The sequence below is a fragment of the Conger conger genome, chromosome 16 (genome assembly GCF_963514075.1).
Source record: "Conger conger chromosome 16, fConCon1.1, whole genome shotgun sequence".
Classification (NCBI taxonomy): domain Eukaryota; kingdom Metazoa; phylum Chordata; class Actinopteri; order Anguilliformes; family Congridae; genus Conger; species Conger conger.
The window spans coordinates 36361681-36378428 of record NC_083775.1 but is presented as its reverse complement, the minus strand read 5'-3'; the positions used below and the strand labels follow the sequence as shown (position 1 = coordinate 36378428).

At 43.4% G+C, this 16748-nt stretch overlaps 2 protein-coding genes across 5 annotated transcripts; one reads left to right on the top strand and one right to left on the bottom strand.

Moving 5' to 3' along the window:
- The first annotated feature begins 738 nt into the window (after positions 1 to 738).
- On the top strand, positions 739 to 6938 carry nsmce1 (NSE1 homolog, SMC5-SMC6 complex component). 2 transcript variants are annotated; one of them, XM_061224486.1, is made up of 8 exons: positions 739 to 870; positions 1466 to 1652; positions 2963 to 3075; positions 4008 to 4085; positions 4556 to 4702; positions 5020 to 5136; positions 6066 to 6186; positions 6666 to 6938. In XM_061224486.1, exons 2-8 carry the CDS (start codon positions 1535 to 1537, stop codon positions 6752 to 6754), a joined length of 783 nt encoding a protein of 260 aa, XP_061080470.1. In that variant the 5' UTR covers positions 739 to 870; positions 1466 to 1534; the 3' UTR covers positions 6755 to 6938. The 2 variants fall into 2 exon arrangements, with proteins under 2 accessions (XP_061080470.1, XP_061080469.1); XM_061224485.1 differs by having other exon boundaries at positions 775 to 926.
- On the bottom strand, positions 6939 to 13818 carry kdm8 (lysine (K)-specific demethylase 8). Of its 3 annotated transcripts, XM_061224481.1 has the most exons (9): positions 13730 to 13818; positions 12561 to 13047; positions 11442 to 11614; positions 10541 to 10673; positions 10364 to 10411; positions 9331 to 9480; positions 9145 to 9237; positions 8556 to 8613; positions 6939 to 8454 (listed from the first exon to the last, which is right to left on the bottom strand). In XM_061224481.1, the coding sequence occupies exons 2-9, from the start codon at positions 13029 to 13031 to the stop codon at positions 8225 to 8227; spliced, it is 1356 nt and encodes a 451-aa protein (XP_061080465.1). In that variant the 5' UTR covers positions 13032 to 13047; positions 13730 to 13818; the 3' UTR covers positions 6939 to 8224. The 3 variants fall into 3 exon arrangements, with proteins under 3 accessions (XP_061080465.1, XP_061080466.1, XP_061080467.1); XM_061224482.1 differs by lacking the exon at positions 8556 to 8613 and having other exon boundaries at positions 9031 to 9237; XM_061224483.1 differs by lacking the exon at positions 8556 to 8613.
- Between the last annotated feature and the right edge of the window lie 2930 nt (positions 13819 to 16748).

Below are 16748 nucleotides of genomic sequence, written 5' to 3'. Positions count from 1 at the left end.
CAGCAAAGCTTTCTGGGGCCCAGCCACAAGGAGGGGGCAAATGCAGTCCAGTCATAAAAAACTGGAGGGCCCTTTCACTGGACTTTTGTTCAGAGACCCAGTCATTACTCAAACGGCCCTGATTGAACACAATATCTACACACCACATGAGGGGCACAGTCTGACAGTGTGGATCTAAATCTAAATCTAATAATCTAAAGGAGAAAGTACACACGCACGCAGGCAAGCATGCACGCACCCACACACAAACACACACACACACACACACACAATAGTCCAAGATAGGAGGAAGACCAGGTAAAGGTACACAGAAACCTTAAACCTTATAAAATGGGTCCCACAGACCCGAACCTCTTTAGAGGGTTAAATGAAATCGAGAATGCATATGAATTTTGCTGAAGGAGACAGAAGACAGAAACCCCCAAACAACAAGCGGAAGTCATAATTTCCAAAGGAAATACGAGTGTGGTGATGTCAATGGGTTGTAGACTTGATGCAGTTATTGCATTTAGAAATTCAGAAAATGGGGGCCTCAATACAAAGAACAGCTGTTCCTGAAAACTGTAAAAAATATATATGTGTAAAAAGCCGATTGTCTGTAGTTTATATTGTGTCTCATATTCATGTTTTTATCTCAAATCCAAATGCGAAAATAACATGTAACTCCACTGTTCCCACACTTTCGGAGGCTGTTACAGGTTACAGTTCACTGGGTCGAACTGAAATTGAGTAGTTCCGCCATTTACTGCGCATGCCAAGATGGCCGCCCACTCAGTTTCGCGGCAGTCTGGTAATTTCATCATAGTTGCTTCTGTCTGGCTGTAACCATTTAAATCGTTATTGGCAATAATAGATCGAGCTCAAGTTTGGGTAAGACTTGTGTGCGTCGTTTCGTACTTCTCAGACTTCACGGCTAATGTAGCTAGGTGAGTTAGCCAACCTAAATTTATGTGATACTTATAGTATCAGCATAGCGAGATGTAGCCACTGTCCGTAAATTACGGAGCTTGTGAAGCGAGGTTGCCTGCGACTTCTAACGAACTTTTAGTTGTAGTTTGCTGAAGTGTTGGTTATTTTGCTCCAGGTACGAACAGTACAGTCAGTGAAGACTGGCTGTTGCTACCTTCATTTAGCTAGAACTGCAGATTAGCCTGATCTATGTTAGGATTATCTCCCCATGAATCTATGAACAATTCATCATTGAATTAAATTTGTTCTAATTAAAATGTAATAAACTATGCAGTCATATAATTAGAAAAAGTATGTACTGACAGAATGAGTGGACTTATGCCAGAATCTGTAGAAATTAAATTGTCATTTCTGAGGAGAAAGTCTGCATATTTTTTAGGGCTATCCATTAGGGGTGTGTCAGAATAACCAAATAACCAATTATTAATTCACGATGGTAAATGCATCCATCAGAATGCCCACATGCATGCGTTGAGGTATGCGTGCTTGATTCCAGTTTCAAACCCGTGAAGGATAAGTTGCGCAGCGGCAACACGAAACATCCACTGGGCTCCTATCCTGAAGCATGAACAGACCAATGACAGACCATCACCGCAGGTTTCTGCAGACCATGATGAGCAGCGGGGTTATGGAGTCCTCCAAAGCCAACGCTCTGTACCTGAATTTCTGCGGGGACCAAAGTGGTGAGAGAGCGCACCTGTACATTGTCTCATTGGCTACAGTATTCCAACAAGTACTACAGCTCTTGCCCAATACACAAAATACTTGTATTTGTACCCTTTCTCATGCATTAAAGTGATTTTAAGAATGCCTTACCAGTGGCAACTCCAGTCCAAATACAACAGTGTTTTGAGAGTGGAAGCAGCCTGCCAGTACTGCCTCTATGGTAAAGCTTGGTCACAAGCACTGGTGACTAGCTGCAGGGTCTGCTTGTTACTGTTAAGTCTTCACCTTAAAATCAGCAGCCAATTTAGGCACCAATAGGGGTCAGTTACCTGTGTAAATGGCTTCAGCTGATCAATTAAGTGCCAATTGAAACCCAGCAGACCCTGTGGCTATCCAGCACCAGAGCTGGGCACCCCAGCAAACCCTGTGGCTCTGTGGGACCCCCCTTAAGGTAAAGGACATACCACCTGATGGGCTGCTGCTTGTTAGGATCATCTGGCTGTACTTCCCTTTCTAGAAATTGCTATAGCAGTGGTGCCCAAACTCGGTCCTCGGGTATGATGGTTTTCATTCCAACCACAATTGCAGTCCCAGAACTTTAATAAGCTGCTGTTTTTTTTCCTTGAGAGTTTGTTTTCCAAAAGCCAGAATTACTCTAAATATTACTCAAACACAGTGCCCAAAAAACATGTTTTTTTTGTATTTGAGTGGATACAGATGCTCACGGTTGTGGTTTAGAATCACATTGCAAAACACAGCAAAAACACTGGACAAATCCCTTTAAAATTATGACAATATCACCCATGATATTATGGGTTGTGTATGAGGTGTAAAATACTCTAGATTGCATACTATATTTTTTCATTTTTATCCTAAAACATGTGTTCTCACTTTCCCCTGCCAGTCACTCTTTCCCTACCTCTCCCTCGCAACATCCCTCTCCCCAAAATGGCAGCAACAGGTCCAGAATATGGTTAAATAAAAAAGAAAATACTAATACTGTACTAATATATTGAGGTCAACTGACTGAAGATACCCAACCCCCAACGACAAGTCAAACACAGCCCCACAATTTCACATTCCATTTATTATTCAAAAGCAGGCCTGCTTTTGCTATGTCTGACAACATGTGGCTTTAGAGGGTAAATAATCCCTCTGAACACGAAGAGCACATAATTAAGAAAAAGTTCTGGGATTGCAATTGTGGTTGGACCGAAAACCAATATGCATTGGGCATCGGGACCTGACGAATAAACACATTTAGGAGTGTTTCTCTGTGTAAGTTGTAAATGGAAATACGGTTGTGTGTTTATTTTGCGTGACGTAGCACCTGCCCAGCTGGATGAGTTCATCGATGTCATCAATGCGCAGCTGCAGCCGATGTTCATGAACATCAGGAAAGGGACGTCTGAGGACAACGGCCTCGAGTACTACGCTCTGGTCAGTGGAACAGCTGACAAACGCAGTGACAGACTCCAAAGGCAACCATAAGTTGAGGGCAGGGATCGCCAGGTCCGAGAACTGCTGGTTTTCCACCCTCCCTTTACCTGGGAGTCAGGGGTGAAGACAATCAAATTGTTCAGCCACTTACCTGGGAGAAAAGACAACCAGGGCTGGATTTGGATTTGAGGTCCAGATTTGATGATGGCTGGTCTAGAATCAAGGGCTCATTCCAATAGCTTATTTTTCTCCTCTTTTTTTCCTTTTTCATGGTCCTGACCCGGATATTGATCAAGGTCCGCCATTTAAAAAAAATATTCCAACCCCTTAAATGTTCCTTCTCGGAGCTAGAAGTAGACCTGAGGAACTCCCAATCTTTCCTTTGAGCAAGAAAATATCTTTGCGGAAGTATTTTTCTGGAAAGCCTGATGTATAAATGATTGACTTGTGGATCCCCGTTTGCCATGTCTGTAACTGACACGGCCTCGAAGTGACGTTGGAAGGAGCAAGGACATTCCATTTGCAAGTTCTCAATTTCCCTGTCTTTATTTATTTTTGTTACTTTGCCTAACCTCTCCCAATGGGTGGAACTAGGAGTAGATGGAAGAGCAAGAAAAAGAAGAGAGATAGTGATTGGAATGAGCCCTAAAAGTAGATACTGAAAGATTTCTTATTCCTGCACTAAAGAGCTGAGAAGCCAACTGTCCAAATACTTTTGGTTTCCTAAACTTTCTGATTCCTACACAGGTCACCCAATATGGATGTAAATGCCCTCAAATGAAAGGGTGCAGAAATTGTACCATTGTTTAAATACTTGCGGAATGCACTGTATTTGGATGGGTAGACAGGAGTGGAAACACTCTTAAATGTAATTTTTGGATACACAAAGAACCAAGAATCACAAAGAATCTGAACTGCCATTTATGCCGCAGGTGAATATGGCAGAGACGGACATAACCCGAATGTCTTCCGATTATGCAGACAATGAGCTGGAACTCTTCAGAAAAACAGTAAGTGCCCCAGTCCCTAATGTATCTGGTACATGAATATATATTTAACTTCATTCAGCTTTTTCTTTCAAATGCAGTTTCTTGAAAATATTCTTTGTTATAATGATACGAATTTTATATCATCACATTTAAATGAACCTGCTTTTGACAGACCTTTAGTTTACGTGGGGAAAAATAATGACACGCACAGTCCTGTTAATATCCTTTTAATGTTACTAATTATTGAGCAGACAAATTTGTAACATTTGACTAACTCTTCCCACACAGAGGGCCAGGGTAATGGGGGGGCAGGAAATAAACTTCTGCTCACAGCATTCAGAAAATATCCCCAGACTAAACTTGCCTTACAGTTAAGACAGTTTTTCCTGTATGTTGCAGATTATAACACAGAAAACAGACATTTCCGGCAGCATATCCAAGATGTCAATTTGAGTAAATTTGACCGATCGGTGAAACTCCCTCAATCGCAGATGGACTTGATTGTGGAGTCTGAGAGAGGAGCAGCTAGCTCCACGGACATCCTCAACTGCGGTGACAGGCTTCAGACCAAGAAGATGAAGAAGAAAGACGTGGAGAACGTGCTGGACAGGCTGGTCCATGATAAGTGGCTGAACGAGGTGTGTAGATACGGCCAGACGCACCAGGCTTTTCGGAAAAAACGCTGAACGGCGTACAGGAATATTCAGTCCCGCTGAGGCTTTTGGCATGTAACTGAGACGGGGGCTGCTGGAGAAGTGTGCCTGTTCAACGTTTACGTATTCTTCAAGGGTTCTGAATCTATCTGTATGGTCATGCTAGCTCTCGGAACCGTACCGTCCTCTAGGGTCCTCTTCACACCTGTTCCTGTGTTCAATCTGTGCTTCATTGTACGTCGCTCTGGATAAGAGCGTCTGCTGAAGGCCTTGTAGTGTAACGTAATGCGTTTGTTCTACAGAAACATGGCGAATACACTCTCAGCACACGCTGCGTCATAGAGATGGAGCCGTACATCCGGAACATGTACCAAGACCTGGTCAAACCCTGCGCCATGTGCCACAGCCTCGCCTTCCAGGTAAACACCCTCAGCAGACAAACGGAAACGTTTAGGAGCATAATGATGCGTCCCAACTGGTGTGTGCTATTGCGCTAAACTATTTTTTCCAGCTAGCCCACGTCAATTGTCAAACTGATAGCACTGTAGACTCTTATTGCTGTGCTCATGACTGGTGAAAATGATGCACTGAAAATAAGAGGTTCAGTTCACCGACTAAGCTACTTTTTCAAAATGACATTTTCACATAATTTACAGCCTGGTGCAGGTACGTTTCTTTACCGTAATCGGCCATAACTTTGGCATTGGGTCGATACTGATATTACACAGATACCGTTGCTGACGTAAACTTTGCCCCTCTGGCATTTATTTTTGGTGGGGGTAAAATAATAAAAATAAAATCTTAAATTAAACCCTGGTGCTCATGCTACTAGGTAGTCCTAAAGGCATCCACAGCTCATAGTGTTCATGTGACAGAAACAGACTTCATAGAACAGCAGTCAAACATTCTCATCGTACATCCATTTTGTATGTGACTGTTCTCTTTCCAGAACACAGCGCTTTATAAGGCCCCGGTTACACGTTAAATGAATTGCAGGGTAAACTGCTCACACTTTCCCACCCCGAGAAGCCCGAGGCCGCTCTTAAGAGTCCAGCCCATTGAAAACCTGTCAGCAGCATTTGACTCATGGGCTCCCGTTTCTCAGAGGCGCCTGCCTCTCCGGTCCCGTGACATTCGGCAGCACACCTTATCACGCTTTCTGTCCGAAATTCGTCGAAGGGAGCAAGGCCCTTAATTGAATACGCCAAACTAATGCCTCTTCCCTTTTGGAGACGAAATAGTTTCCCCGTTTCTGTTTCTGAGCCTTGGGAAAGGCAAATAATCTGGCTCTTCTGTTGCGGGCGGAAAGCGGAATACGACTGTGTAATGCGTTCCTTTACCCCGCCAGAGCCAGACGTGTGAGAGCTGTGATGTCAGAATCCACCTGCCCTGTGCTGCCAAGTACTTTAAAAACCACGCTGACCCCCAGTGCCCCTCCTGTAAGGAGTACTGGCCACACGACATTCCAGGTAACGCGCCATTTTATTGCTCTGAAACGGACCTAAGTCAATGACGTGAATGTGTTGGATTGAAATGCCTTTTCTGCACTGCTACGCGAGGTGTTGCATTTAGGGCATTATCGCTAGCGCTTTGCTAGTCTTAGCAGCTGCTAACTTGTGATTTCATGCTTCGGTGCTCCTCCTGGGCAGGTGTGTAATTGCTACAAAGAACGCTCCGCTTTAGGATCGCTAAATCCTTTTAGCGCCTCGGCACCAGTAAAGTAATTACACGCACAGCAATGCACACGAAACAGCAGGTTTAGTTGCTCATCGAGTTATTAAATCTGAAACTGCGTATAATAGTCCTGTTAAATTTGATTCACAAAAAGGAATAAAAATAGTCCTTGTCATTTGCTTAGCAGTTCAAATTTCTTCCTGCAATCCAGTGCAAACAGTGAGGAATGAAAATGTCGGTCTGAGCATCTAACGTAAGAAATGTTTGTTCTCAGTCTTCCCGTCAGTCTCTCTCAGCCAACCAACGTCCTCTCAACCCAACGCTGCCCCGGTATCTACAGCCTCCCGGAGGCTCAGGAAGTGATGTCACTGCGCTTCAGTCCCTTCATTTGGCTTCTACGCCCTTTCCTTTCAGGCGTCACCTACTTGGGGCCGGAGGATTGTAGTTCTTGTCGATTCGTTTTACATTTGGAAAATATTTTTTGTATGTGTTCATATTTCAAAACATTTTCTTATTAAAATAAATTAAAAGCTTTATATGGAAAAAATGGGTGCACCTGAAGTTTATTACACTGTATAATTTAATTCCTGCTGGCACAGCTTAAAGGCACAATAGGTAAGATTTTTGTGTTAAAATATTGTTACAAGACCATTGTAAATCCCTTCCCTTTTGGCTGGGGTCAGTTTCCCCACTCTTTCAACACCACTTTGGTATGAAAGAACTGAAATCAACTGTCTACGTACAAAGCCAGACTATAGCTATATACACTCAATAAGCACTCTATTAGGTATTTAGTGGACTTCTACTGCTGTAGCCTATCCACTTAAGAGTTATGTGTGTTCAGAGATGCTCTTCTGCATACCACTGCTATAATGTGTGGGTATTTGCGTTACTGTCAGCTTTGACCAGTCTGGCCATTCTCCTCTGATGTCTCATTAGCAAAGCGTTTCTGTCTGCAGAACTGCTGCTCACTGGATTTTTGTTTTTGTTTTTTGCACCGTTCTTTGCAAACTCTTTGAGACTAGTCTGTGTGAAAATCCCAGGGGATCAGTAGTTTCTGCGATACTCAAACCACCCTATCTGCCACTAACAATCATTCCATGGTCAAATTTTTTCTCCATTCTGATGGTTGATGTAAACATTAACTGAAGCTCCTGACCCGTAGGTACGTGATTGTATGCATTGCAGTGCTGCCACACAATTGGCTGATTAGATAATCGCATGAATAAATGAATGAATAAAGTAAAAATGTTCCTAATAAAGTGCTGTATTTAGAGTGTATATAAACATAGATATAAATACACGTACCCCAGTATCTTAACGTAAAGTACAGTGGGGGTCAAAAGTCTGAAGACACTATGGATGGATTGTTTTCATTATCAAGATCCAATACAAATGACACTGTTTATGCTTGTAGTTCAAGAATACCTTATTAATACAAGTTAAAATGTATGTAGGTATTTACAGCATAATTTGAGCACTAGCAATAGCGATATTAAATGGGTAAAATGGCAAATTCATGCAAGGAATAGACTATCCCACACATTTTCATATTCAGTTTTAGGAACACACATTTGTAAATATTTGATGGAATAAAGGTTGTGATAAGCAACGGATATGCTTACCATTTGGTGGACAAACCAGATATTCACAGTTCCGCATTTCACACGAGCGCTTTGGAAACGCATCAAAATGTAGGTTTGTAGCTGTTGTAATGTATTCTTGAATAAGAAGGGTACCTGGAGTATCATCATTGCATTATTCCTTGATAAATAAAGACGACCAGGACTTGGTCATGTCCTCAGGCTTTTGGTCCCTGCTGTACATCAGGTCCTAAAAATAAGGTGCAACAGTAAGTGGTTTGACGGGAGAGCTGGATTTGTTTGCCGGTCGCTGGGTCACGACCACCAGAAGCTGACGGAGAAGCTGAGGTCCAGGGCGCGGACGTAGTGCCAGTGTTGTACTGGGATGAACAGGACCTCTCCGGGCTGCAGGACACACTCCTGATAGGGGGCCTTCGAGAAGTCCGGGAAGCGCGCCGCGTCGGGACACTCCACGTCCACCTAAGCCCCACAGAAACGCATCACCGGATCAGATGAGAGGAACTTCATTTTTATCTTAAGGATCTCTGTTGAAGCAACAGAGCAGAAAAGCTCTTGCATACCTGCACTAAGGAGGTGATTAAACACACCTCTGAAGCCATTTATCCCAAATATGGTACCCTGAAACGGGAGGACAATGTATAAAAAGGGCTGTAATTTCTACACGGATCACCTCATATGGATGTAAATGGCCTCAAATGAAAGGTGACTGCCTGCTATTCACCTCATGTTTCATTTCAAATTCAATGTACTGGAGTACAGACCCAAAACATCAAATTCTACTGTACAAATGCTTATGGCTTGCACTGTACATATAAGGTCACATTATATTAAAAAAATACACAATTCTGCAATTCAAGCAATGACACCAGTTGCTACTGGTATAGCCCCAGCAGATGAGGTTAGAAACAGTGCTCTCGAAACCTGGCTGGTGTTGTAGTCCCAGTAGATGGGGTCAGAAACAGGAAGTGCCTGATGTTCCTGGCTGGTGTTGTAGTCCCAGTAGATGGGGTCAGAAACAGGAAGTGCCTGATGTACCTGGCTGGTGTTGTAGTCCCAGTAGATGGGGTCAGAAACAGGAAGTGCCTGATATTCCTGGCTGGTGTTGTAGTCCCAGTAGATGGGGTCAGAAACAGGAAGTGCCTGATGTACCTGGCTGGTGTTGTGGAGCAGGTGAGACTGGTGTGGGTAGAGCTTGTCGCTGTCCTCTGGGGAGTAGAGCCGAATGTACTTCCTGCCGACCACCTGTTTGGACAAACCACCCAGGCATGAGGAATGGGAAGACGGGTCCGGACCATGGCCCAACATGCTTCACTGTGAAACGGACTGTCACCCGACCTGGGCCAGGAAGTTATGCTGGGGGTCCTGGTGAAGGGGAGACACCGTCCCTGCAGGCCCAAACCAAGCATTGATGGTGATGTCATCTTCCTCTCCCTCGCCAAGGCAACAGTAGTCAGGGATGCGGATGTCTTCTTTCAGTTCTGGAATCTTGGAAATTTCATTTTGACAAGAGGTTTTTGTTATTTAGTCCTTGGGCCAAACCCCAAAATTGGACGATTTGGTACCATCTGGGTGGGCAAATTCTAGATGTGATTTTTTTAGTCCTATACATTCCTAGATTATGTTTTGATATGATAGACCTTTTGGTTTGGCAGCTTATTAGTGGTTATCACCTCTTAAAGGTATGGACTGCTTTTGTTCATTGTTCACCGGAGTTTTGCCAAAAAAAGTCCCCTGCCATATTTTGCTCCCCTTCGCATGATTCGCTTGTAGGTCGGGCTGTGGGGGTGCTAGAGACATGAGCCCTGTTATTTTTATGCGCCTGAGTCTCCTGAACATGTAGAGACCAACCCCAAGTCGATCAGAGCTTCCTATGCTGAGCTATGGTAACTTTCCCGCACCTACCGCACAATACCTCTGGAAAACCGCAAAAATGAGGCATTCACCGGTAGGTGCGGAAAAGTGACCATAGCTCGGCCTAGGAAGGTCTGATCGACTCGGGGTTGATCTCTACATGTTCAGGAGACTCAGGCGCATAACAGGGCTCATGTCTCTAGCACCCCCACAGCCCGACCTACAAGCGAATCATGCGAAGGGGAGCAAAATATGGCAGGGGACTTTTTTTTGGCAAAACTCCGGTTTTGAACAAAAGCAGTCCATAACTTTAGGAGGTGATAACCACTAATAAGCTGCCAAACCAAAAGGTCTATCATATCAAAACATAATCTAGGGATGTATAGGACTAAAAAAATCACATCTAGAACTTGCCCACCCAGATGGTACTGAAAAATGGTTTGGCCCAAGGACTAATTGGGGCATGAGAAAGGTCAGTGTTCTGTGGCCAGTGTGGGGGTGTGCAGGCAGGTCTGACCTGATCAAAGAGCTGATGCTGAGCCAGGTATCCCACAGGACCACCCTCCTACACACACACACACACACACACACACACACACACACACACACACACACACAGAAAGGTTAATGACAGATGATCATTTTACACTGGCAATGTGGACAGTTAGACCGTAGACATGAATGATGTACCTACTGTTCCAGTGATATAACGGTCTATAAACTCATTGACCGTGATGAGCGACTGTGACCATTCTTCATCAGTGTACCGGGAGCCCAGTTCGACAGGAACGGTCCGGCAACCAGCTGCTCTCCTCAGATAGTCTATGCTTTGGACAGAAAGGCCCGCAGATCACACTGTTTACAGAGACTTGTATGCACAGGACCTCAAGTGCTTGCAGTATCCTGTGCCAGAACTCAACATTATTTTTTTATGGGAGATAAAGAAAAACAAAGGGAAAGGGGAAAACATTCTTCAATATGGCTCAACACATACTGGATGGAATAATATTAAATAAGGTGCTTGATTCAACTTAGTCCTTCAAACTTGAAATATGTCTACAATATTATTAGCATATTGTGTGAAATGCCCTATCAATACATTTTGGCATATAGCAGATGCTCTCAGTTTAGCCAACAAACATGGCTCATGCTAAGTCAACAGTGTTGTAACTGTCACTACATAAACCTACAGCATAAACATGGCTCATGCTAAGTCAACAGTGTTGTAACTGTCACTACATAAACCTACAGCATAAAGCACCACAGTGGGTGCGAGAGGGAGACTGAGGATTCAGTGCTTTAAATAGTTTGAGGGTTTCAAGATACGTCGTTAGATGTAGCATACATAGGGCTAGTTAATCCAGCCCCAGCGAACACAAAACGTTCTCACAATGTTAGTGGAATGTTTTGTCGACTGTTTTGTACATTGCCACTGCACTGTAGCAACAGTGTGAGAACGTTTTGTGTTAGCTGGGTACCAAGTGCTCTGGCTGTGGTAGGTGATGCCGTTTCATCACAGGTTGAAGCAGGCAATTTCGAGGACTTCAAGGAATACAGGACTCTGCCTTTCTACATGGGCGAAGGGGAAACATTACCTCCAGCGACGGTCCTTGCAGGCAGGCCAGTGGTCTATGACGCCCTGTAGTATGACAGGTTTGTGTGGAGTGAGGTAGTCTGATCTGAAGCCCTCCAGGGAAGGACACTGCATCCTGGGGACTGCCGTTTCTACACGGACCTCAGACACGGAGGCACACACCGTCCGTAATCTCTGTCGTAAAGGGGGAAGGAAATGGCTGTCAGTGGTCACTCACCACAAACTCACAGAGTGGCTGTCAGTGGTCACTCACCACAAACTCACAGAGTAGCTGTCAGTGGTCACTCACCACAAACTCACAGAGTGGCTGTCGGTGGTCACTCACCACAAACTCACAGAGTAGCTGTCAGTGGTCACTCACCACAAACTCACAGAGTAGCTGTCAGTGGTCACTCACCACAAACTCACAGAGTGGCTGTCGGTGGTCACTCACCACAAACTCACAGAGTGGCTGTCGGTGGTCACTCACCACAAACTCACAGAGTGGTTGTCAGTGGTCACTCACCACAAACTCACAGAGTGGCTGTCAGTGGTCACACCACAAACTCACAGAGTGGCTATCAGATTAACCATCAGCCAATCAAACAAAGGTGTGGGAAAACACCAGGAATCCTAAACCTTGGAGAGCTGTAGCTTGGTTTGCTTTCGGTTTCCGCCTTGAAATCAGTAACCAGTTCAGACCCAAGAACCCAGGGGTCTGTTTCATGAAGCAGGAAGAGTCAGCTGGATAAGTGCAATAAGTAAAATCCAGAACCTTCCCAGATATGTAACATGGACTGAAATAAAGAGCTGCTCCAGGTTTTACTCGGTGCAGTTATCCAGCTAACTCAGCCATTCTGCTTTGTGAAATACCCCCCAGGTGAGCTGAGCAGCATGTGTAATCAACTGATCAATTAAGTACTGAGTAACCATGAAAACCAGCAGACCCTGTGGCTCTCAAGTTAGAATATCGATAAGCAGATTACACTTTCACAAAAATTACTTTGTGGATAAAACCCACAAATGTTCAATCTTGTCAGACTGTAACCCCTTCCATGAGAGGAACATTTCAGACATAGTGCCAGTACACAGTCACTCTTTTACCACCTGACCCCCCACACATTTCAACAATGAAATTAACCTTCATATCTGGCCCTTCATTGGAATTCTCCTCTTCTGAGTGCCTCTTCCTCAGTCTGCTTTGCAAGATTCCCACCACAGTCTGCAGTACGTTATCCAAGATGGCCGCTCCCATAAGCAGTCCCATATCACATGACCTAATGGCCTCCCGCAGGGTGGCTTCAGAGGCTTCTCCCTGGCAAAGGCTGGCGACTCTGAACAGGCAGCCGTAGGAGTACACGCGTCTCCACTCCTTGTCCACGTCCCGCCAGGTGCCCGTGTTGAGCTTCTCCCAGGCAAAGTCCAGGACGACCTGGGCGTTCTGGGTGAGCAGGGAGGGCTCCGCGCCGCTGTACAGCTGCCGCCGTGACAGATTCAGCACAGACACCACACTGGGCTCCACCTTCTCACTGAACTGCAGTGGAAACTCTGCCTCGGTGCCAGGCAAAGCAGCCTGCAACTCTGGCCATATGTGAGCCGTTGTCTCAGACATCCTCCGTCAAATACAGCTAAAAAGACAAGAAAATATATTTAAACGCCATACATTTATTATTTTTACTGAGAAAGGATTTTAACAATTTAATTAAATAAATGTCCGGCACCAATGATTGAAATCTCCCGACACATCTGTTCCACATCTTTCAGAGAAGTGGCATAACGTAACTATGTTATATATTTTTCATGCAATGAAGTAGTGCACAAGAAATCTATAATCTCAGTAATAGCGCCCACTATTGGCAATTCAACGCAGGACACTTGAGGCTGATAGTACATTATATGAAACAATTCCATCCTGGTTATAACCTTATGCAGGTATAATGCAGTTATTACAATTGATAACATTGACTTGATATCTTTTCATCCATGGAGTTTTTCTGAACTTTGCCTTGCTTTTGCCAGTTTGGTGCACAAATTAGCTAACGGCTTTGATATGTAGCCAAGTAAGACCCAGGAAGAAATTAAACAACGTGGGGAAAATGATAAGCACATATTGAAATCCAGAAGTTAGCTAAATTGTAGCTAGCTAGCGTTATTCTAGTCATCTATGATGAGGTCGTTAGCGATAGCTAAATCTGTGGCAGCGGTAACGTTAAGCGACCAGCAGCTTCGTTTTCTATCTCAAAAAACCCCCTACATGTAATCTATTCCAATGTGCAAGCATATCGCGGATCGATATAGGAATAAACTTACTCTGCACGGCTAGCGACTAGCTAGCTAGTAAACAACAACATTTCCCAGTGCATTTCAACTGCGTCATGCGCGGACCTGAATATTGTCCGTGCAGAAAACTGTGCACCCACACCAGGTGTTCCAACTAAAATATTATCCGAATTAGGGCGGAACTTGCAACGTGCGCTTTTGAGAAACAAATCGACGAAGAAGCTCAAGAAGTCATTCTGTTGTAGAAAAATTTTCTATTTGGGGAGTTAATAAATTGCCTATAGGAAAAATGTCAACATGATGTAAAATTCCGAAAGTCTTTGCAAATTCAGAGGCTAAACAAACCAGTGGAAGCCCTCCCACGTGGAAAGAAATATTGCCATATATTGTCATATATTTAAAATACATGCCAATTTATGTTCACCCTTCCTCGAATATATATATATATATATATATATATATATATATATATATATATATATATATATATATGAAAACTGCCCATTTTTTTATATTTTGCATAATACATGCAAGTGGGCTGGCTGCAACTTTGCAATAAAGACAATGCCAATGTCGGTGTAAATTAAGAAATGACATGGAAATCTGAAACCAAAAACATTCCTGCAGTTATATTTGTTAAATTTGCTGGTGAGGAAGACATAATGTGACATTACGTAGACATGACAGATATGTAGGAATTACAAAAGTAATCAGACAATTGGCTTCTCAGCTGTTTCTAATTAGTCAGGTGTGTACATTTGCTTCATTAGTACAGGTATAAGAAAGCTTTCAGTATCTAGTGTTGATTCTAGGCTTTTGATTGCCTTTGGAGTCAATGATTGGTGTTTGTCAACATGAGGACCAGATACATAGGCCGAGCAATAGGCTTACCGAAACAAATTGTTTGGAACATCATTAAGAATGAGAGCATCATGCAGGAGATCTTGTGCACTCAGCATTTCACCATTCAGAATATTCAGGCTCAGACTTAATCATCCATCAAACTCTTGTGATCCTGCTCTGGTGAAACAGAGACCAGAAATGTCACTGGAATTCCAGGACCAGGGTTGGGTACCCCTTCTTCAGACAATACTGCAGCCTCTTTCTTCTTCTACTTCAGTTTATGGTGGTTTTAAAATAGCTTTATGGTGCATTAGCACCACCTTCTGAACTGGATTGTGGGACAGGACCTTTATTTCCTTCTGCATTAATCATTACAAGTGTTGTGTTTAAATTATATGGACAAGACCTGTATTCTTTAGAAAGTGAAATATGAACTTAAAGCAATGGTCTCAGCGCTTTTTTTTTATCTCAATAATATTTAACCACACTTTGTTTACAGACAAACTTGACACCAAATGCCCTCGGTTGTATCCCGGTTGTATTTTAGACAGTTAACCGGTATGTACTTGGATTCTTGGAGGTTACAATAGTCAGTAGTCTCCCACTGTTGTGTTTATTCATTAATAAATGTGCCGTTTAGCCACTTGCGTCCAAAAATCATTTTGTTTATACAGTACTCAGTATTCCCTTCTGATCTTCTTGGCCAGTTCACTCCCTTTTAATTGATATAAAAATGATGTTCTTTCGTCATTGAATTGCTTTTTCCACCTTTTATAAGTTTCAGTTTTAATTTACTCTTCACCTCTCCCTTGCCATCTAGTGTATATCAGGGGTGTCAAACTCCAGTCCTGGAGGGCCGCAGTGTCTGCTGGTATTTATGGTTTCCTTTTAATCAGCAGCCAATTAAGGCCATGAGAACAAGGTGTCTGGACTCTTAACCCAATTTGAAATGTATCTCTTGTGCTGAAACACACCAAAAACCATCAGACACTGCGGCCCTCCAGGACTGGACTTTGACACCCCTGGTCTAGATAGTATTTAATGTTCATGTCCACCATTTCACTTGCCCATTTTGTAAATGTATCAACTAATTTGTTTCCTTCCATGTCCCTTTTTACTAGAATCCACACAAAACTCAGTCCCATCAACTGGATTCTAAACAATCTAAAAATCTCATGTAGAATATCTGATCAAGTAGCAGACTGGAAAGATTTATTTGGTTCTGAGCTTGAGTATAGCACTAAAATTCTCAGTGGCTCACTGTAAGGGCAAGAAAACAGCTGTAATACACTGATAATTTATCATTTATTCTCTGTTTTATTTCAAAATCAGGCACAAAAACACAATGTAGGGCCATAGGCAGGTGGAAGCAATCAGGCTATTGGAGGCTTGTTATGGCTGAGCTCAAAATCACCAGGGAAAGAGAGAAACATTCAATAAGATTACAAGCAGGGTGGAGTAAAGTCAGCAGTACATAACAGGGACCCCATGGGGATATTGATTGTAATATGAGTTTAAATCTCTTTGGGCCACATGCTTCAGAAAAACTGGTTACACTACTCATAGCACAGGGAAGAAAGAGGTGTGCAACAGGCCGAACATGAGAACCTGATGACTCGTCTGGACTGTTCAATGACCCATGACAATGAACATGATGACATACATATTTTAAAACTATATTGATACAGCTAAGCCATTGTTTTTCCTGAGGCAGACTGATTAATTATCTGAGGCACTGACCGACTCACTAATTCACAGAGGCACTCGCTACCTGACTCACTCATTCTCTGAGGCAAACACTACTGACTCATTCATTCTCTGAGGCAAACACTACTGACTCACTCATTCTCTGAGGCAAACACTACTGACTCACTCATTCTCTGAGGCAAACACTACTGACTCACTCATTCTCTGAGGCAAACACTACTGACTCACTCATTCTCTGAGGCAAACACTACTGACTCACTCATTCTCTGAGGCAAACACTACTGACTCATTCATTCTCCAAAGCACTCACTACAGACTCACTCATTCTCTGATGCACTGACCAACTCACTAATTCTCTGAGGCGCTCACTACAGACTCACTAATTCTCTGAGGCAAACACTGACTGACTCATTAATTCTCTGAGGCACACACTGACTGACTCATTCATTCTCTGTGGCACGCACTGACTGACTCGCTTATTCTCTGAGGCACACACTGA

What these genes read in the sequence shown, in the direction of transcription:
- nsmce1 (XM_061224486.1), top strand. Translation starts at nt 1,535, where the DNA reads ATGAACAGACCAATGACAGACCATCACCGCAGGTTTCTGCAGACCATG. An exon ending in GCCACAGCCTCGCCTTCCAG is followed by an intron (nt 5,137 to 6,065) that starts GTAAACACCCTC and finishes TTACCCCGCCAG; the next exon opens with AGCCAGACGTGTGAGAGCTG. An exon ending in CTGGCCACACGACATTCCAG is followed by an intron (nt 6,187 to 6,665) that starts GTAACGCGCCAT and finishes GTTTGTTCTCAG; the next exon opens with TCTTCCCGTCAGTCTCTCTC.
- kdm8 (XM_061224481.1), bottom strand. Translation starts at nt 13,031, where the DNA reads ATGTCTGAGACAACGGCTCACATATGGCCAGAGTTGCAGGCTGCTTTG. An exon ending in ATGAAGGGCCAGATATGAAG is followed by an intron (nt 11,615 to 12,560) that starts GTTAATTTCATT and finishes CCTTTACGACAG; the next exon opens with AGATTACGGACGGTGTGTGC. An exon ending in AGCATAACTTCCTGGCCCAG is followed by an intron (nt 9,238 to 9,330) that starts GTCGGGTGACAG and finishes TTGTCCAAACAG; the next exon opens with GTGGTCGGCAGGAAGTACAT.